Genomic DNA, 23,402 nt, shown 5'->3' with positions numbered 1-23,402 from the left:
TGTGACACGGGGCCTCGGTTTTTGCGGTCTCATCCAATGGCCCGCCCCATTTAGTCGCTTCTTGCGACAAGCAAGGGGGTACTGAGGATCTATTCTAACCCGGATCCCCACAAGATTTGATTTGTTTGATCACGAGGAGGACTTTGATAATGGTGGAAATGATGTATGAGGGATTACAAACTTTCCGTTTCGCTAAATGTGGATGTACTTCTTGGTATATATATTTTTTCGTTTTGGTGTTAGTCCATCCAAGGGTGTACAAATATGCTTTCTAACAGGTGAGGGCGATTTGAGTGCAGGTCATGGATTCTATTGTTACATGTAGGAGCTTAAAGGTTTTAGTTTTGCCGATAGCCCATTTTTATGCCCCCGAGATCGAAGATCGGGGGGCATATTCTTTTTGTCCTGTCTGTCATTCTGTAATTCTGTCTGAAACTTTAACCTTGCTAATAACTTTTGAACAGTAAGTCATAGAGCTTTGATATTTCACATGAGTATTCTTCATGACAAGACCTTTCCGTGGGTACCAACATTTTTGACCCTGTGACCTTGGAGTTTGACCTACTATTTGAAAACTTTAACCTTGCTAATATCTTTTGAACAGTAGTGATAGAGCTTTGATATTTCACATGGGTATTCCTTGTGACAAGACCTTTCCGTTGGTACTAGACCTTTTGACCTTGACATTTGATCTACTTTATTATTTTTTTTTTACATTGGTCATAACTTCTAAATGGTAAATATTAGAGCTTTCATATTGTACATGAGCATCTCTCGTGACAAGATCTTTCTACTGGTACCAAGATATTTGTCCTTGTGACTTTGGCCATCTTCGGAATTGGCCGTTATCGGGGGCATTTGTGTTTCACAAACACATCTTGTTTCATACTATTTCTTGACAGATATGACGTCTTTGGCATCATATTTTACTTTCAAATATGAAAAGAAAACTGACAAATATGTGATATTAAAAGGATCATGGTAAACTTAATGTTGATCAGCCTAAAGGTCAAACTTCAAAGTCTCGCGATACAGTGAAATATATGTAGCCTACTCTTCGAGGCATGCCATATTTGAGCCCTCATGCGACACATTACAAATTGGTAAGATTTTGTTAAAATTACATGTGAAATGTAAGTAAACGGGCGATATAATCGTCAACAATCATGGTATCGGGATATACATACATGTACTGTTCGTTATCTTCACCTTGCATACTCTCTATCAAACAAATCAAGGAGGCAGAGGGATGACCGAGAAAGATGGGTTTAAATCATCGATTTCAACTTTGTAGACCTACTCGTGAAACGCGAACTAAGTGTTTGAGGTAAGTACGGGTTTCTGAAATTCGGTGACAAATTTGAATGATCAAAATATATCTACCACACTCTATGCAATATGACATTTGCAGAAATATGGTGTAGTTTATGAGAAAATTGACCTCATACTCGGTGATACTGCGTTTTCTCCTCCTCGGAGTCGAGCCCTCATGCTCCATAGTGACGACTCCTCCAACGTGATGTTGTATACGTTGTTTCTTAAGACCGAATGTGACTAAAAACGGAAGTCCCTTATCATTTAGGTACATGTATTAGCACGATGAAGATAAAGAAACATCGGTGATAGATGGTCCCTAGTGCTTAGTAAAGGTCTAAATTCACCTAAAGCTGGTGACGTCATTACCTGAGATATATTCCAGAAGAGATGTAAACTACCTGAGCTATGAAAGGAGCGCTTCAAATGATTGGATTTTGGCTAAGAAAAGATCGCTTTGATTGGATTTTGACTATGAAAGGAGCGCTTTATTTGGATTTGAGTTGTGAAAGGAGCGCTTTGATTGGATTTGAGTTGTAAAGTAGCGCTTTGATTGGATTTGAGTTGTGAAAGGAACGTTTTGGTTGGATTTGGTTTTGAAAGGAGAGTTTTGATTGGATTTTGGCCGTGAAAGGAGCGCTTTGATTGTATTAGGGCTATGAAGAGAGCGCTTTGATTGGATTTGAATTGTGAAAGGTATGCTTTTATTGAATTTGGGCTCTGTAATGAGCGCTTTCACTGGGTTAAAGCTGTTGTCATCGTCAATATAAACCACTATGGATACTCCTCGTTAAAAAAAAGCAATGATGTGAAAGAAGTTGTTGTCTCTCTTTATCTATCTGGATTAAAACAGCGGGAAATATCGCGTATATGGGATATATCCAGGACGCTACTAATTCATAAATATGTATAGATTAATCATGGATATTAGGGAAACCAATGTATAATAGACATCCAGTTGAGGAAATTCCAGCATAGGAGTTATTGCCCTTGACAACATTTTTAAAATCATAAATAATTGAATATCTATGGAAAATATAAAGTTTTTCAGTATTAATAGTTTACCAAATTTGTTATTATATCCAGTGAATAATATTCCCCAGAAAGATATATTTCTATCATGCGCAAAATTTAATTTATTAAGATTTTTGCAAAAACCTATGACGTCACATGAGGATCGATCAACCTTAACGACTTAGGTTTGACGCGACGATGGCACGAAGGAGGGCTCGAACTAGTTGCAATATTGTAGCCCTCTCATATTTTTTTTTTTTTTTTTTTTTTTTTTTTTTAGGGAGAGGGCTACAACTCCTTAGGATCTCCGTAATGGTGCAAATGCGGGAGTGATTCACTCCCGCAACATTTGCGCTCATTCTAAACATTTCCTGACTTTCTTTACGTAAATAAAATGATATTCTATGTTTCTTAGTCAATATATAAATTTACAACCTGCAACTTTAGATTTGTGAGGCTCTATTCTACCGTTTTCAACAATTTCAATAAATTCCAATTTCTCGATTCATATTTGTGCGCCATGTTTGATGTACTGAAGTTTCAACTTCCGATTGTCAAGTCATTTGCATATGCCATATAAGGTAGTATTTACATCAATGGACAAGTATGGAGGCGAAAGCTATTTCGTCGATATTGAAAAGGTTTGAATTTAATATCAAGTTAAAAACCGAACAGCAGAGTGTAAATTCTTTCTGCAACAATATGATTTTCCTTTCTTTGTCGAAGTGGCTCGAGTAACTACATTTTCGCGCTTATTGTCAATGTTTAGATTTTTCATTAGATCCACCTACGAGATCTCGCGATAACAAGCATGGCGGAGCAGACGAAGAATTTTGCATGCTGTACAGTATATTTAATGAAAAACACCTTTATTAGACATGCCCGAGCACAAAGTTGGTACTCCTTTTGGTGTAAACAACATTTGGGACTAATACACATAGTTTATCATCGGTTATTCATAAAATTATTTTGCACCATTACGGAGATCCTATGGAATTGTAGCCCTATCCCGAAAACGTCAGAATAAAAAAAAATTGGATAGGGCTACATTATTGCAGCTAGGCTCGAACCCACGACCTCTTGGACGAAGCGAACGCTGTATCACTGACCTACCACAACCGGTGTTTATACACACACACATCTCTCTCTCTCTCTCTCTCTCTCTCTCTCTCTCTCTCTCTATATATATATATATATATATATATATATATATCGATCGATCGAGAGAGAGAGAGAGAAAGGGGACATGTATGGATATACCTAATTGTTACATTCGGTACATATGAACCTGAGAGGTGAAATTCCTTTGGAGGATTTACCTTTCGTTAGATGACTTAGATGTACTGTTTGTTTTCTCATTCGGGCGTGAGAAGCATTAAACTTCCCTGGTTTACCTTTCGTTAGATCTACGATTTGTTTTCCCAGTCGTGCGTGAGAAGCATCAACAGACACGTGATTACAGAAACGCCTTCCACGCGTAATCATTGAAACACCGTGTACTACAAAATACGATTGATTAATCGGTTTATAGAGACGGTGTCAAATATGTACTTACTGTATTTCTGTCACCAGATCAGCAGGTGTTGCTATGAATTGTTATCATTTTCATCTAAATAAACACATAGGCTAACATACCTCGACCTCTTCACAGTGTCTAAAAGGAAGAAACAGTAAGTACCATTCACATTAAGGTCATACGCGTCGTTTCTCTGTATTATATAATTTATCATGACATTTCAGGTATAAGTCTCTTGCATCCTATCTCATTTCTACAAAAAAGTTTGGGGTAAATTACCAGGTCCAATTAGAGTTAGTTCCTGTGTGTTGCAAGTAAAAACGCAATCCATAATATTAAAGAAGGGGAGAAAAATCTTAAGATCGATCTGGGATCAAACCCTGGACCATTGCATTACTGAGCTACCCAGGCTGGTATACAAAGTATGGTAGTTTTACTACACTATAAAACTTCAATCTATTTTGGGAATCATACAAGAACTTTTCATATCGGAGAGTAGAAGAGATATTTAGAGAAAACGTCAGAAACATCGCGTATGATCATAAAGAAAGTTTTGTAGTGAGATCTTACTTACTGTAGCAATGATGTAGCCCTAAACCCGATTTAGTTATCTTATAGACACAGTTTAGCTATTTTATATACATTTTAGCTATCTTATATACACAATTTTGCTATAGCTAGAAGAGTATGTAAAACATTACACCCCAAGTAGTGTGGCTCCGAAAGAAATGGCGTGGACAAAGTTAAACCAATAAAAACAAGAAGTCCACAGGCCTTATCGGGCACCTGAGTACTAGTGAAAAAGTATCACTTCTCCCAAGGGCTATGAAATCTAGAAAGAAATTTTCTGCTCTGAATATCTAAGCTAAATTCTAATGTTCAGCAACAGTACAAAAGATGTGTTCTTAAAACTTCATTGTCCTCAAAATTGCATATACTGAATGAAAGGCTATGATAGGTATATTAACATTAAAAGATATGACTAATTTGGACCCATCCTAGAGTCTCCATATGAGTAAAAAATTCTCGAGCGTAATAATTGCTAATTCAAAAGTACGCAGCTGTTGAATCCAAATTATCATGAACAAATACATGGTAAGCTTGTGTAAAAATAAAAGTTCACATTTCGCTGCTCCAGTGACCACAGATGTCGTAGTTGTGTTCACTGCTCCAATGTTGCCGATATTGACACAAGCTTCAAAGAACGGCGCAAGCTTCAAAGAATGGCTACAAATAATTTGTTTTATTTCACCGACCGTCATAAAGTTGTCATTTTTTCCTCATCCCCTCTCCTGTTTTTTCAAAATCATTGGGGCGGCATCTGTATAACGCGATAACAGTGTAGTTCCTTATTGAGATTGCATCTACATAGATCGGCGTAAGTGGTGTACATGTACGTATATCCAATTTATGTACATGCAAATGATTCCATGATAAAAGATATAACACACATTACACACATGCATTAATCATAATAGCAAAACTTTCGTTTTACATTCACATTGTGAATACCCTCTTCTAGAATGATTTGTTTTCAGATAAAATGTAAAATCTAATTGCAAACCACATGTATCTATAATACTTATAGTTTAACATAGTTCAAATTATTATCCAAAGTTGTAAATATACTTAAATTTCACATGACGTATGAAAATATGATAATGTATAATTCAAAAAATTTTTTTTTTTTGGGGGGGTGTACTTGTTATAGAGCTTATAGCTTTTAAATTGATACGTCAACATATGATTTTCTTACGCAAATCCTTTTTCTGAGATAATAATCTGTAAATTAGAAACACTTTATTCAAGGTTTAGTCCATAAAAATTGGGGGAAAAGACCAATATTGACATCAAATGGCATTTTCAACAGTATTTCTTTTAACATGTGTGGGCTCACAAAGTGTACATTATGAAAATAGTTATTCAAATTTATTAAAATAAATGATTACATATCATTAAAAAATGGGTATATAGTCTATGTTGCTTCTTACAGCTCATTTGTTTTGGAAAAATAATTATTATTAAGAAAAATAAGAAGGAGGAATACATTTTCATTAATGCTGATTATTTGTGGATGGGGAACTTACTTTTGAGAAGCAATAACAATGAAATTAGCATGTTGACATATATATTTTTTAATATTTATTTATTACTGGAATATATATCTATCTTATAAAGGCATTTTCTCCATGATTGAGTCCATTTAAGGCCGAGTATAGGTCTACCTTAAAAATGTCTATTGTTCACACATTTAATAACTGACGATTTTGGCCACACCCTAATACCAAAAAACCCTACCCCTGGGATCATAAAATTTACAATTTTGGTAAAGGGCTACCTTACACTTTCTTAATATCCATTTAGTTTCAATTTAAGCACTAAAGAAGATGTTGATTAAATGTTTTAACATAAACACTATTCCTGCTCTTTTTAAATATCCATTTAGTTTCAATTTAGTATCAATGACACTAAAGAAGATGTTAATTAAATGTTTACACATAAACACTATATACTAAGTTTGACCTCGTCCTGGGGTTGAAACCTCTACCCCGGGAATCATGAAATATACAATTTAGGTAGAGGTCTTTCTGCTCTACATCATTATGCATTTAGTTTTTCTTAAACATGTGCGAACCGCAAATTCTAGAGAAGAAGATTGTTGAAAAGTGGTCAATTTTGGACAGTTTTTGCCCCATCTCTAAGAGGTTGCGGGAATTCTGAAATTTACAATTTTTGTTTCCTTTGTTCCAAAGATGCTTCATACCAAAATTTAAAAAATATTGTTCACACATTTAATAACTGACCAATTTGGCCCACCCTAATACCAAAACCCCTACCATGGGGATCATCAAATTTACAATTTTGGTAAAGGACTACCTGCTCTTTTTAAATATCCATTTAGTTTCAATTTAGTATCAATAACACTGAAGATGTTATTTAAGTGTTTTACACATAAACACTATATAGTAAGATTAGCCCCGCCCTGGGGTCAGAACCCCTATCCCGGAGATCATCAAATTTACAATTTTGGTAGAGGCCTTCCTGCTCAAAATCACTATACATTTAGTTTTTCTTACACATGTGCGGTTCTAGAGAAGATTTGTTTTTTTAAAATTGGTCGATTTTGGGCAGTTTTTGCCCCACCCCTAGGGCCCCAGGGATGGAGGAGTCCTGAAATTTACAATTGATGTCCCCCTTGTCCCAAGGATGGTTCATACCAAATTCTAAAAGAATTGGAATAGCAGTTATCAAGAAGAAGTTAAAAATGTTCAATTGTTAACGAACGACGACAGACGACAACCAATTGCAACCTAAAAATCCTTGCATTTTGACAAACTGTAACATTGTGATTGTTGGAAACAAAGTTTTTACAGACTACAAATTTGATGAGAAACTTGTAAACCCAATAGTGGCCCCGCCCTGGCCAATGGGAACATCGTTTGAACTTTGACCTAACACTAGATAAGGATACTTGCATATTGATTAATATAAGTGTAGCTATCTGGTTCTTGTAAAGATTCCATATACAGGAGCGAGATTGGGACTCCACATCCATTTCTGGCCTTCCTGGTTAAATGGTTATCATGGTGGAAACGAACACACCTTCCTATTTTCCAATGACATATATCGCCCCTTACAAGGTGGTATAACCCTTGACTTCAATAAACGTCCTTTCACCCAGGGGTTCTTTTTGCCAAATTTAGCTGAAAATGGTCCTGTGCTCTTGGAGAAGAGGTTGCAATTGTGAAAAGTTTAGCGACAACAAAACAACGGCGATGGACTATTGATAACCTTCTGTGTTTATTAAATCAGACGTGATAAAAGAATTAGATAAGCTATATGAGGAATATATTTTGGTTCCAGCTGACAAAGCTTGAAACAATGCTGTCTTTGTTTGTAAGGCTCATTATTACAACTGTATTTTAAACGAACTTGGCATTAATTCCACTTTTGGTAATCGTACTTAAACTCCAACTGCCCTTTCAAAAGATGAAATTCTTCATAACCATGCTTCAATTTTAGACACATTCAATATTCCAGTCAATGGGTGGGATGAATATGAGTTACCGTACCTATACAGGATTTCTAAACTTCATAAAAACCCTTACAAAGAAAGATACATTGGTGGATCCAGTAAATGTTCTACCAAGCCCCTATCTTTGTTCCTCACGAAAATATTAACAGCTGTGAAGGAGAAACTTTAAACGTACTGTGTGACTACACATGCCAGAAGTGGTGTAAATCAAATGTGGATTCTAAAAAATTCTAAAGAACTTTTAGTAAACTTCAAATCGCAAAACTTTTCTCAAATTAACAACATGAAAACCTATGACTTTTCAACACTTTACACGACCATTCCTCACGATAAATTAAAGGCTAGACTATTTTACATCATAGACATTTGCTTCTTCAACAAAAATGGAAATTGGAAATATTCATATCTAGTGATCAGGCATCCAAAAAAAATTACGTTTTTAAACACCACTCTGATTCCACGCACAAGTACTCTAAAGTTGAAATAAAAAATATGCTGGAGTTCCTCATTGACAATATTTTCGTAGTCTTTGGTGATCAGGTCTTCCAACATTCTGTTGGAATTCTCATGGGCACGAATTGTACTCCTTTGTTAGCTGACTTATTTTTATATTCCTATGAAGCAGACTTTATTCAAAAAGTGAGAAGGAAATTTCTTGATGTGGCTTTCAATTCGACATTTAGATATATCGACGACGATTTATCAATTAACAATAATAATTTCCATTCATATTTCGATTTGATATACATGTATCCCTGTGAACTCAAAATAAAAGAAACCACAGAGTCGTGCACTTCTGCTTCTTACTTAGATATTATATTGAAAATAGATATTAACGGCAAACTAACAACTCAAATGTAAGACAAACGGAATGATTTTAGCTTCTCCATCGTCAAATTCCTATATTTATGTAGCAATATTTCATTATCACCTCTATATGGTGTTTACATATATCAACTGATTCGATATGCAAGGGCTTCTTCTGCATATGATCAGTTTTTCAATCGAGGCAGGCTACTGACAAACAAGTTGATGGTGCAGGGGTTTCAACAGTCTCGTTTAAAGTGAGCATTTCGCAAATCGTTATAACGATCTAGTTTACCAATACAACATATCATTGGGTCAAACGCTGTCTGACGTGTTTCATACCGATTGTTAGGCCGTTCTTAACACACTGATGTTGACTACAGATAACTGCATTGACCTAATCAAGATATAAGGCTCATAGCGGGTGTGACCGGTCAACAGGGAATTCTTATTACTCCTAGGCACCTGATCCCATATCTGGTATATCAAGAGGTCCGTGTTTGCCTAACTCTCTATTTTGTATTGCCTGTAGGAGCTATAAGATTGATCACTTCACGTTTCATGACTATCACATTTGAGCCTATGATTCACGTGCGTTATAACCTTTTTGTTTCCAGTGTGTTGAAGAAAACCCCTGGTAAAGGATGTTTTGCTGCACTACAACAATCATTATTGTCTTTGTCTCACTGATGTGTAGTTTGTCTAGTGACGTATTTTGTTCCAGCAGACTCACAAATGGTAAACGCGTAATGATATTCTATGACAATCATTCTTAACAGTGACAACGTTCCAATTTTGTTATATTTTACACATTTAAAGCTGTATGGTCCGAATTACAATATTTTTTTTCCATCTCGTAAAAACGCTATTAAATCATCGCACGTATGTAGTTATTAGACTGTACGACATATCATAAATTATTTCACCTGTTTTAACCCAAATAATTTGATTTTAAATCGATGTTTACAAATAACCGCGTCACTGCCATTTCAAGTGACAGTCACATGACCAGTTCAAACTTTCAGATCATCGGTGGTCTTATCTGTGTAAAGCTGTGTATTTTGTTATAACAGTACCGTACCATAAGTTTAATAGAAATAAAAATATCAAATACCTCTTAGTAATTCGTTGTTTTACGCTCTTTCAGCCTTAAAACTAGACAGTTGCATATGAGTTAATACATCATGTTGGGATTCCCCTGACGCGCGTGGGTATATTTATAGACGTCTATTATGGGATGATTTATATATGTAGCCACTATATTTACTTTCTAAATAATATTCGTACTGTTTTCTTTTACATGCAGATGTTTTCAAGCATGTAATTAAGGGAAAGTTAATAACTTTATAAAGTAATTAATCTGCTTTAAAGTAATTATGTACAAAAATAATATATGAACATCGGGTCATACAGCTTTAATCAAACTGAATATAAATATTAATGTTCTTTTTTTTTGGCTTTTGACAGACAAATCTTATTCACTTGATTTGCTGCTCTTATCACGGAATCTAGAACATCGTGTCAAAAGTAAGTGTACTTACTTATAAAAATCAACTTGGTGCATGTCCAGGATATTGTGTAATTATTTCAAATCTTTAAGACAAGGGGTTTGTAGGGCGTTAAACAGTGAGAATTGCAAGCCATTCGAGTGATGTTCCAGACCTAGAAACTGTTATTCATGTCTAAATGTCAGAACTGTGTAACAACATCTTCAATAGGCATGTGCAGCAGATAATCTTTAGGAAAGGCAACAATTATGGTACCACCCCTCGATGAATACAACCTTCAGGTGCTTATTTTTTGTACTATGTATAATTTTCTATTTGATTTTTTATTCATTAACATGCACATCAATCTTCAATATCAGGAACTGTCGTGTTACCAATAAAGACCATCAGATTTTCACAAGATTCCATGAACAGCAAGTTTTCTCCGCAGTCCCCCTTTAAAGGTCAATCTGTGGGGCACATCCTGGACAAGATCCTTCAGGGCCGTGGTCACTATCTTCTACTGCTCCTCCAGAAATACAGAGTGACCCACAGGAATGGAGTCTGGTACACCATTAACAATAGATCCCTGTGGGTGTTCAAACAGCTCGCTACACGTGGTTATCTCAAGTACGTCCCCGCCCTTCAAGTGGCGGATATTCGAAAAAATAGAATGACGACGAAAAATGCCGGGAAACGCATCTATGTTTTTGGAAAAGTCGGAGGAAAATTTGCGAAGCCTGGTAAATTTTGGAAAAAAGCACACAGATCCATGTTGAAACCAAGTTATTTTCGAAAATGTCACCTTATATCTCTTGTATGTAAATTTAGATACACCCATGTTTCTTTGTAAACAGTCTTGCTGCAAGAACAGTTTGATAATTGATATATTTATCTTAATCACTGCCAGATCATCATTGCAATTCTTTTGTTGTGAATAAATATTAACAGAATAGAGACAGAAAATCACTTTTTCACAAACCTAATTGAAAATGGCAAAATGTCTACTTTTACAGGCTCTGTTTGGTTCGAATAGTACATATATAACAAACATGTTAATACATTTGTGTTAATAAATCTACCTACTGTTGAATTTAAGTCATGCTATAGATACAAAAATCTTCTTTATCCAGTCCTAGATATGGATTCATCAGTCGCATAACAACTTCGTATAATTAATTCGTCAAGGAGAGAGAGAGAGAATTTTTTTTATTGAATTCTTAAGCGGGAATACAAAAGGTCGATTAGTGTAAAATCCACAGTTTAACAAAGATTTAGTTAATCTCATTCGAAAAGATATTATGTATGTCCCAAAGATCATCTTATCTTAACCCATGAATAGAACATAATAAAATCCGAAAATCAAAAACGAAATTGTGTATCTCTGCTATTTTGGAACAACTATACAAAATTAAGAGTACAGTAAATACGGACTCCTGAATACACCAGAGGTGAGATCAGGTGCCTTGAAGGAGTAAGCATCTCCTGTCGACCGGGCACACCCGCCGTGAGCCCTATATCTTGATCAGATAAACAGAGTTAAAATCAGTGTGTAAAGAACGGCCTAACAATTGGTATGAAACACGTCAAACAGCATTCGACCTAATGACAAGTTGTATTTGAAAATTAGATCATTATGAATAAATAAATCTTACTTTCAAAAGCGACATGCAAACAACAATAAACATTAGCTAAATACATGTACTACTAGTAACTATTTACCGACTTGTACGGATATTGGCGCTAGGAGTCATTTTGTGGAAGGATACCGGAGTACCCGGGAGAAACCCATGTGTCCTAACGGGCGACCACCATACCATCTCGCATACAACCACTGCCGATCACGGGGATCGTACTCGGGTCGCAGCGGTGAGAAGAGAGATCGTTAGTCACTAGACTATCCGGACACCCATTATAATGACCATAAAAGCAAAATGCTGACTTTTAAAAGAGACTTGAAACCTCTCAAACATCAACGAAGGCCTACTGCGATTAGAAAACCCGAGTTCACTCGTTTCATTAAAATACACGGCATGTACATGTGCAAACAAATTGCAAGAAGTCTTGACTAACTCGAGTTGTATCTTATGTAAACAAAATGACGACATCGGGATTTGTTACTTTTTCTTATTAAGGGTAGACAAAGCAGAAATAACTTTTAAGCTATTCCTTTTAAAAAGCCTGTTTTTCTCCAATGATGCACCATAAAACTAACAATAAATATAACACACGCCTGCACTGTTCAGCCATTACTGTGACGTAATTGATTGACTGTGTTTAACGTTGATCCTCTCGTGATTTTTTCACTCATGTGGATACATCACTATTGCCGGTGAAGGGCTGCAAACTTTAGGCCTATGCTCGGCGCTTACGGCCTTTGAGCATGGAGGGATAATTATCTTGCCACACCTGCTGTGACACGGGACCTCGATTTTTTGTTGTTGGTCTCATCCGAAGGACCGCATTATTTAATCGCCTCTTACGACAAGCAAGGGGTACTGAAGACCTATTCTAACCCGGTTCCCCACGCATGCCACGGGACTACTGTGACGTAAACAACTCCAATAGATGTGGGTTGAACCTGGTACGATGGGGGTAAGGTTAATAGGTCATATTTGTGACCTTTCAGAGTTACTCGATACATTCCATTCATCCCGGAGTTAACCCCAGTTAACTCGGGTTTGCCAATCAAAGTATGCTTTATTTATTAGTAGTTTGCCTCGATTAAAAAAATTATCATACGCAGAACATGCTCTTGCCTATTAAATTTTGTATATGGGATCAGTTAAGAGAGGTAAACATTATCTGCAGGTGATAATGGGATTGATTGATTGATTGTTTGTTTTATGTCCCATTGAGAATGTTTCACTCATATTGAGACGTCACGGGTTGTAGGCGAAGTACCACAAATTTAGATCTATGTTTAGCGCTGAGGGTCGTAGCAGTGAGAGACCTTTAACGTGCCAACGTTGACCTGCCTCGATACAGGACCTCCGTTTTTAAAAAGGGACTGGTCCACGATTTTTGATAAAAATATTTTTCATTTTTGATGTTAAACATTAGAAATATAACTCATTTAATGTTGACAGCCAACATTTTGACCTTCTAAATGCAAGAATAAAAGTAATATTTTAGCTTTAAATATGTGTTATGTAAACAAAGACTCGAGTCTTTTTATGTAAACAAACAAAGAAGTGAACTATTGAGATTTTGTAACATAATGCATCTTAATTTTGCATAGTCACAGATTCTAACTTTTAGATGACACTTTTCACCCCAAAAATGCTTGAAATGTGAAAGATATAATAATACTTAGATCGATATCCATTTCTGTTGAAAATTTCGTAAGCAATTGCATACCGCAATCTTTGTTTACAAAACAAATAATAAACACTCTAAAATGAGCTTCTGTGATGATGTATCACCTTAATTTTCAGGTGAAATCTTTCAAACATATTAGACAGTAGATTTTGATCATTAAAAGTGAAAAACAAAATTTTGGGTAAAATCGTGAATCAATCCCTTTTAAAATCATATCCGAAAGACCCGTGATTCTAACTTTCATATGTTTAGCGTTTGGCGAAGGAGCAATCACTACCTATGTTAGCATCTTAGGTTTGACGCAGCCATTGCACGAGGGGAGCTTGAACTCACGACCTCCCGGATACGAAACGAACGCTCTACCACTGAGGTACCGCAACCGGTGACAATGGAATATTATAGCTAATTAAATACTGGAAATTGACGGAAATGGTTAGAGGTTACAGTGGAGTGTGTGACCTCTCCCTCGTGTGGCCGCCTCATCAACTTCCCTTTCCTCTATGTCACCCTCCTTCCTCCATGTCAACCTTATCTTGTCCGACCCTGCATTAGTTACCAAGACTGTATTAGATATAGATTTTTTTTCTTCAAATTAAGCTTTTGTTTCCTATTTAAGATTTTTTCGGTAGCTATTGTGTGTTTTAGATATAACGGCAAATTATTGACGTTCTCGTCAAACGCGTGACATTCGTAGGCGACAGTGTCCAATGATTTTCTTTGTGACCACTGGGCCGCGTCCACAAAAACATCTACAATCATTAGACCGTGAAATCCATACATACGTCTAATCGGGAGGATGGCGAACATAGGTATTATAACTAGTGGACTAATACTAACGCTGTTTGTGAGCCAAAATGCAGGTGAGCTGATTTAAATCAATGAGTTAATTTCATATTCTAAAAGAATCAGGTATTAGATTTTTATCAGTCATAAAAAGGACTATGAGAATTTCTAGATCTACTGCGGTATTTTTGACTTACATACAGTGACAGTATAGACTCTAATGATCACGCAGGGTTATATGTAAATGACCGTATGTGGTAAAATCGTGCACTGTCTGTACAATAAACGGACTGACCACTATGAATCACCTGTGTTTACGGAAAAATCACGACAATGTCTTGTAAATGCGTGCGTGATAATTGAACTCTATGGACAGAACCATGTTTACACTTTAAATAATTCTATGCATGCATAACACCAAGCATGCTAAACTATATCTAATTTATGTTTAATGCGATTTAATTGAATAAGGTCTTTATTTTATCCGTCATCCTAACGTGATGGATTAGAGGGTCAAGGTAGTAATTATACCCAGGTGAACTGGACGGAGATTGTCAGGTGTACGTCAATAAGAAGAATCTTACAGGGTACCTGTTGTAATGATTGTCTTATTCAGACAAAATGATGGAAAGGTTAGAAGGTCGAAGCTAGATTAAACACGGCGAGTTTCAGGAAGCTTTTTCTGCTGTTACATTCGTTTTATGATTTATTCACAAATAATTGCTATCATCAGATTAGATATATTAATAGTAAATAAAACTGGCCGTTTTGTGTATACCAAACCGAATGTAAAGTTATTTTTATTTTTTCTTGATTACTATTAAAGGGACTGATTCACGATTTTCCTCCAAATTTTGTTTTTCACTTTAAATGATCAAAATCTACAGTCTAATATGTTTAGAAGGCTTCACACAAAAATTAAGGTTATTCATCATGACAGAAGCTCATTATAGAGAGTTTATCATTTGTTTTGAAAACAAAAATTGAGATGTGTTATTGTTTACGGGTTTTTTTTTTAAATAAATGGATTTTGGTCCAAGTTTAGTATATATATCACATCTCAAGAATACTTTAGGTAAAATGTGTCATTTAAAAGTTAAAATTTGTGATTGTACAAAATGAAGATGCTTTGAATTACAAAATTAACGTTTCACTGGTTTGTTTGTTTACATTAAAAGACTTGAGTCTTTGTTTACATAACAAAGAATCAAAGCTGAAATATTGCTCTTATCCTTGCATTCAGACGGTCCAAATTTTGGTTGTCAACATTAAATGAGCAATATCTTTCATTTTTAACATCAAAATTTAAAATCATTTCTTTCGAAAAACGTGAACCAGTCCCTTTAATATATGCAAGTGGTGTTTTCTCGTACCCATATATTAATAACATACATGTACAAGTAAAAATTGTATATAAGTATTTTTCATCGACATGTATTTTGGTTTTCCTTTTTTTTTAAAAGTACAAATTTGATCGTATTGTATTACAACATTTACAATGGGATTTGACATTGAGGTCTGAAAGGTTAAATCGTTCTATATCTTACACAAAGATCAAACTCTTTGAGAGAACATTAAATTTTCAAAATATGCCAAAATTGCATGAAAATACATGCAAATGAAATGGTTGTAAAAACACCCTGTACTTGACGTTATTTCGATTTCTGAGGTCCGATATCATATTACTCTCTTTATTGCTTGAGACATCAATGTTACATGTAGACATACATGCATATAATTGGCATTGTTAGGCGGTGTACATATTCATACGGCGGATAATAACTTTTAGACAAGGTTTTTTCGCAACTTAAGTGCAAGACATAAATATTTCCCTAAATTACATGTACATAGTTCATGTACATTATGAACATTTATTAATTGCACAAATGTGAAAACAGATGGTTTTTGCCAATAATACTTTTTGAATTATTTATGACGAAGTTCCTCGCAATGAGGGCAAATTCATACAAAAAGGTACAAAGTGTATTCGTCCTCTATGTCAATTTTATAGAATTTACACACTCTATTTTCTCTAAGTATATTGTTATGCCGCCCTGTTCCAATAATTCGACTAATATATATTGTTTTATCCGTAATCCATTATCGAGTCTCAAAGCATTTGAAAATGAATATTATTAATTTCTATTCATTTAAAATAATTACCCTCAATACATGAAAGGTCAAGAATAATAATGAACATATACATTGTAGCGTTTTGTTGTTGCTGCTATATTGATATATTCACACCCTCTCTCACACAGCATTATCTAGAAACAAATAAATCGTACAATAACATATCTAGCAGAACCCTCTTAATATGATGCTGGTTTAATATGATATGATTATTCGGTTTATATGATTTTTTTCAAAACACAAAATTAATTCCTGATAAAAGTCAATGTAAATTTACATGAGAATCAAATTTAGTTGTTTGTGTGAGTGTATGCTGTGTGTGTGCTAATTAACTGAACAGTTTTTTGTTTCAATTTCGTGAGAATACATTATGCAAAGCGTGCTATTTCACAAATTCAAACGAAAATATACACACCTACACATGTACAAGAGAAAGTAAACCTAGCATTCAGCGGGATCTGTTTTGTATGAAAGTTTATAGATTATATACCAATTGTTTATTATGATGACCTGCTTATTGTGATAAAATACCTTGGAAAATAAAAAAATCACATTAAGAGTGTTCTACTGTATATATGTAGATATATATGGTATTTATATGCACTTAAATACACACATTAAGCGATGAAATCTATTCTATCAATTTTCCGAACCACCTACTATTGTATTTCATTTCATTTTTTTCTCTCTAGAAAATGTGTTTCTTGTAAAAAAAAAAACAAAAAAAAAAACACCCCAAAACAAAACAACAATATAGACATTTGTGTCCTTTATCCTATCAAGACTCGGGTATATACAAGGCTGTAATGCTCAATAAAAAAGTATAACTTTCCATGTAAAGTCAAAATTAGTCAATATCTGTCTAAACAGACACATATTCATTCACATTCAATTAAATATTGTCTTTTCCTGGTAAACAGAACAGTCGAACCATCAAGCAATTGTCCATACTATGTGAAATCCAACCTCCAACACATAGTCAAATACTTTTGACCACTACATAATGATAAAAAGATGATAAATAGTTTCTACAGCAGAATTGCATAGTGAACAAAGTGGAATTGCTCTGGTTATTAACATAAATAACAATTTGTTAGTACATAAATTTACTTTAAGGCGCTTATCATGTATAAAAATGAAGAGATGGACGATTGTAAAGTAACAATGATACGATAGTAAAATGCAACAGCACAATAACGCAAAATTGATAGATGAGAAATTCAAACCATAGGTATGTTGAAACACCAGGACTTATAATGTGTCATTATAAACTTTCTTAAAAAGATACATTTTCACATTTGTTTCTTTAAAAATATAACGTGCCATTGTAAACTTTCTTTAAAACATAGGTCGTTAAATATTTCTTAAAAGATATTGACAATTTCACTAAAGCATATGTCCAGGGTGAGGTTGTTCGACAGAGCAGCTACGGCTGTTTCAAAACGTCTGCCCCACCCCCTCCCCCTTATGTTTTACTTTACGAACACGAGGTCTAACCAGAGTGATGGTATTACTTAAAGTAGAGACCTGCTTGGTTGATAAACAGTGATATGTTTTTAAAGATAGGCTGGTACCAAACCATTGAGCGCCTTATACACACAAAAGAGAATCTTTTACTGGGTATGAAGATCAACAAGAAACCAGTATCGGTGATATTTTCATAGGTATATTTGTATCACTGTTCGTTATCCTCGCCTTTCATATAGCCATGCCTACTGGTGCGAGTAACAAGTCGAGTCGTTGAGTTCTGAATACACTGGACCTGTTCATATTTGTATTGTTTAACCCTTAAAAGGATGAACTAACATAGTACAGGTGCTACGACACTAGATGGCTAATTGGTTTTAAATTGTTAACAATGAAAAGACGCCCGATAATTTTTCACTCTGACACATGGAGACGTCATCATTGCTGGTGAAGGGCTGCAAAATGTAGGCCTATGCTCGGCGCTTACCGCCTTTGAGCAGGGAGGGATCTTTATCGTGCCACACCTGCTGTGACACGGGGCCTCGGTTTTTGTGGTCTCATCCAAAAGACCGCCCCATTTAATCGCCTCTTACTACAAGCAAGCTTGGGCTACTGAGGACCTATTCTAACCCAGATCCTCACGAGATACACACTAAAATGTGACAGTGACCTACGTGATGAGGGACCCCCCCCCCCCCCCCCCCCCCAACGTATTGAGATAGAACTGGTATGTTTTGTGAAAATGAACACTAAAGTTTTTCACTTTTCGATCTCTAAATTTAGATTTCTCAATCTAATTAATATATTAACAGGTTAAAGCGCATCCATATTTTGATGTCAGATAAACCTGCTTATCGGAGTTATGAGATTGATCACTGTTCGTTACCTTCAATAAACCTGCAGGTAAAATCAGTTTACAATGTTTTACCAGGTGTACCTGAAAACTAAGTATGCCTGCATGTCATCTGCGTAGCAATATGATGTCAGCTCTGTGGTAGATCTCACCAATTAGTTTGGCAAACTTCGCATATATAGCATACATGTAGGCCAAGGAGCCAGACCTTGAGGTACTCCACAAGGAAACCAAATATCCATTGATTTTGAAGCAATTATCACCTTCTGAGTACAATGAGATCCGCAGAATTTCATTTCTGTTCTATAAAAAAGAATAATTTGAAAAACTAGGTACAGTACCCGCAACGTTATTCTTGACGTGATAAACGATAGAACACGATAGGATAGGATACACGCACGATACGATAGGATACACGACAAACCTGATAAACGCAAAACCTGATAAACGATCTTCACGAAAAACCTGATCAACACGATAAACGATCTTCACGATAAACGGAAAACCTGATAGAAATGTTGTAAATTTAGAAGCAATTTAGACAGAACGAAATTTGGATACATACAACATAATTACATTATATCTTGATAATAATATTGAAGGATTTCAATATTCATTATATGCCTAAAACGTATAATTTCTTTAATCCACGGTCTTATTGTTTTGTTTTGTTTTTAGCTCTTCTGAGCGAAGGCTCAAAGAGCTAATGCTATGGCCATTTGTGCGTAAACTTTTTAGAAAAAGGGCTGTAACTCAAGAACCCCTTGGCCAATTTTTTTCAAATTTGTTACAGGGTATCATTGGCCCAAGGGCTTTCATACATACTAACTAGAGGGATGTGACCCTTTAACAAGGGGAGATAATCAGGAAAATACAAACAAAAGTAGTGGTTGCTAAAAAATCTTCTTCTCAAGAACCACTGGGCAGATTATCACCAAACTTACACATAAGGATGAGGATATGTTGTAGATAAAAATTTGTTCAAGGCATTACCCTGGGGCAAAGGGCGTGGTCTCAAGGTCACTTCAAAGTTGACCTAAATTTATATTTCCTTAAATCTTTGATATTTTAGTCATTATAAGGACTAGGATCATCAAATTTTGACAGTTGATGCATCTTAGGACCTTGTGTCAAGTTGTCTCAAAAGTAGGTCACGGTGACCTACTTTTTGAATTTTGCAGGTATTTATTTTAAAATTAATTTTGATGCATATCTTGGACACTTTGAAGCCTATGATCATCAAAACTTGTCAGTTGGTGGATCATGGGACCTTGAAATCCGTCAACTGAAAAATAGGTTACCGTGACCTACTTTCTGAATTTTATGGCTTATCATTTATAGATATATTTTAAGTTGTTATTTCAAATACCGAGAGGTTTAGAATCATCAAATCTTGTAAGTTGATGCATCTTGAGGCCTTGAAACATATTTATAAAAAAAGTAGGTCACAGTGACCTACTTTTTGAATTTTGCAGATATTCAAATTTCACATTTTCAATTTTAGATGCATATTTTGGGCACTGTAAAACCTAGGATCATCAAAATTTGTCAGTTGATGCGTCTTCAGTCTTCGGTTTGTGTCGACCAAAAAGTAGGTCACCGTGACCTACTTTTGGTATTTGACAGCTAAATTACTATATTTCAGACACTATTTGACCTACAATCATCAAACTTTGTCAGTTGATGCATCTTGAGTCTTCGGAGTGTATCGACCAAAAAGTAGGTCACTGTGACCTACTTTTGGCATTTGACAGTTATATTTATATATTTCAGTCACTAATTGACCTACAATCATCAAACTTTGACAGTTGATGCATCTTGAGTCTACGGAGTGTGTCGACCAAAAAGTAGGTCACCTTGACCTACTTTTGGAATTGGACGGCTATATTTATATATTTCAGATACTATTTGACCTACAGTCATCAAACTTTGTCAGTTGATGCGTCTTGCATGTTCAAAGGGTTTCGACCAAAAAGTAGGTCACCTTGACCTACTTTTGGAATTGGACGGCTATATTTATATAATTCAGATACTATTTGACCTACAGTCATCAAGCTTTGTCAGTTGTTGGGTCTTGCATGTTTGAAGGGTGTTGACGAAAAAGTAGGTCACCTTGACCTACTTTTGGAATTTGACGGCTATATTTATATATTTCAGATACTATTTGACCTACAGTCATCAAACCTTGTCAGTTGATGGGTCTTGCATGTTCGGAGTTCGCTGACCAAAACGTAGGTCACCATGACCTACGATTGGAAGTTGACAGCTATATTTCAATATTCAGATACTAATTGGCTTAAAATCATCAAACTTTGTCAGTTGATATTTCTTGGGTTCTCAAAATGTGTAAACCAAAAAGTAGGTCACATTGACCTACTTGTTTTGAATTCTTAGGATTTAACTAAAGATTTAGAATACTAAGAGGCTAAGAATAGAAATGGTGGGGTTGTACAATTTATCAGAAGAGCGATTCTAGGCCCTTGGGCCTCTTGTTTAAAAAATATTTTCAGTTCCCCATCACAGCTAAAATCAGAAAACTAAACTATATACGGTTTTTAATTCATTATTTGATATATATATGAATTTTCTCAGCCAATAATTCTAAAAGTTATATTGTCACCTAATGTTTAAAGGTCAAGTACGGTGATTTTCCTAAAACTTCACTTTTACACAGAAAAATGTCTGTCGTACACTTATGGATTAATTTCCATGGCAATTTTGATAAAAATCACTTGGCATGGAGTACACGGTGCTATCAAACTTTTACTTGAGCGATCGATAAATGTGTCGTGACGTGGGTTATCTTTCGTAGCTTATGACGTCATCTGAGACAACTTTCGATTGCATTGATAGGGTTTTATAGTGTTTACATAGAAAAGTCCTGTATTTATGGTACAATGCACTGCTTTGAACTGCAATGTCAAATCGGGACAGGGATTAAGTATGTTTCTTTTCCCAAAAGACCCTAAATTTCGAAGAATTTGGACACTGAAACTGAAAAGAGACACTGAGATTTGTGACAAGCCACGATGATCAGTGAGTGACACTTTAATTAACGAGGATCAGGTTTCCATCAACCCCGACGCATCATCCTGTTTGACTCCAAACAAAGTGCAAAGTGATGATTAACTGGACATCCTACAAAACAAGTGGAGGGGTGTATTTTAATTATATAAAGAGTTCAACCCAAATTAAGGGGGATGCAATCCACCCCTCTCTACATCCACCACTGAATATTTTAATGCGACATTGTATTCAACGGGTTTGCGATTGCACATAAAAATTAATGTCACCCATTACCTAGTTCAAATTGATTTTATTTCTTTTCTTAAATGAAATATCTTTCGAATATTGTCGTACTCATACTATATGTATAAGGGACTCATCATTTCATTTCTTCACTATATATATTTTGAAAAAATAAAATATAGTAAAAATGGAAATGAATTCAATCTAAAAAACCCATTTTGATAAAACCTTATTTATTAGGTCAGTCCAATTTCCAAAGCTTTTTCTTCAAGTTCATTATGAAAACAAGTACAAGTTTTTCCTTTTCCTAATATGCTTTTAAGTGCTACATTATAATTAATATATCATGAATCATTAAGGCAAAATTTCACACCTCAAAATGCTACAATTCGTTAACGTTGTGCCGTAATATTTCAATTTCGCATTTGACGTGTGTTGTGAAGAAATTACATGTACTGATAGGCCTAATTTACATTTTATGATATTGTATCTACATGTAGATGTTTTTCTTTTTTAAAAACGGGGGGGGGGGGGGGGGGGGGTACAAATAACGTTGTGCACAATAAGTTTTTTTTCTTTTGTCTTTTGTTGTTCTTTTTTCAAAAAGGCATTTTTCAATTAAATATATATCTAGCTAAACACATTATAATCTGAATCTGATCAATCTCATACTAGTAAATTCCATTAAAAAAATACAAACGTGAGAGTCAATCTAGTTAAATACGCTCACAATCGCTACAATAGAGTATACGGCGAGTATCTATGAAGTCTGATTTTGATTAGCCTAGATTGTGTAAAATACAAAGGTTATCTTTTGATAGAACATTTTTTCCAATATAATTCCCACTTTTCTATGGACTGGCTCGGTATATAATTTCTAACTGAGATTCCTATGAGATATTTGTCGAACATAGACATATTACTATCGGATGGTTTCGAAACGGGTGCAGGTACAAATATAAAAGGTTGAATCCCTAAACTCAAGTGTATCTACGGTATTTCACCGTCACTATCCACGGTGTTGCTAAAACTGGCAATTTCTCACAGGAATTAAAACGATGATATACAGGCGTAAACAACTACAATTGTCTCAGATGACGTAATAAAAAAGGGCGACAATTCCTTCATTCGTTTCTATAAACAACGATTTTGGAATAGGTATTTTGCGCATTTACCTGGATTTAAAAAAAAAATAAACACATCAATAAACTTTTCAAAACGGGTTTTAATGAATTATAAACTTTATTTTCAAATCTATTTTTATTACACTTGACCTTTAATATATAAATTATACAGGGAATTAACTAAATGCAATTTAGTGATATCATGCTTCAGTAGCTCTCTTATTCTAATGTCTATTATCTCGAATGTGAAATAAAACCAAGTAATATTTTGTGTAGCGAGGGGTTGGGGTTATTTTTC

At 35.1% G+C, this 23,402-nt stretch overlaps 2 protein-coding genes across 2 annotated transcripts in view; both read left to right on the top strand.

Annotated features, from left to right (window-relative positions):
* The first annotated feature begins 3,943 nt into the window (after positions 1-3,943).
* Positions 3,944-11,127, top strand: LOC125646688 (uncharacterized). The gene is made up of 4 exons (XM_048873189.1): positions 3,944-3,998; positions 9,305-9,425; positions 10,155-10,214; positions 10,555-11,127. Exons 2-4 carry the CDS (start codon positions 9,332-9,334, stop codon positions 11,025-11,027), a joined length of 627 nt encoding a protein of 208 aa, XP_048729146.1. The 5' UTR covers positions 3,944-3,998; positions 9,305-9,331; the 3' UTR covers positions 11,028-11,127.
* A 3,110-nt stretch (positions 11,128-14,237) lies between these two features.
* Positions 14,238-23,402, top strand: part of LOC125667780 (uncharacterized) — an 18,910-nt gene continuing 9,745 nt past the window's right edge. The window contains exon 1 of the mRNA XM_056140023.1: positions 14,238-14,355. Coding sequence (XP_055995998.1) covers positions 14,292-14,355 — 64 coding nt within the window. The 5' untranslated portion in view covers positions 14,238-14,291. The remainder of the gene's footprint in view (positions 14,356-23,402) is intronic.

Source organism: Ostrea edulis, chromosome 6 (genome assembly GCF_947568905.1).
Source record: "Ostrea edulis chromosome 6, xbOstEdul1.1, whole genome shotgun sequence".
Classification (NCBI taxonomy): Eukaryota; Metazoa; Mollusca; class Bivalvia; order Ostreida; family Ostreidae; genus Ostrea; species Ostrea edulis.
The sequence above is the reverse complement of the archived record's forward strand: the minus strand, read 5'-3'. Positions and strand labels throughout refer to the sequence as shown.

Coding starts and splice junctions, on each gene's coding strand:
- LOC125646688 (XM_048873189.1), top strand. CDS start 9,332: ATGTTTTGCTGCACTACAACAATCATTATTGTCTTTGTCTCACTGATG. Junction 9,426..10,154: donor TTCCAGCAGACTCACAAATG/GTAAACGCGTAA, acceptor GGCTTTTGACAG/ACAAATCTTATTCACTTGAT. Junction 10,215..10,554: donor TCTAGAACATCGTGTCAAAA/GTAAGTGTACTT, acceptor CTTCAATATCAG/GAACTGTCGTGTTACCAATA.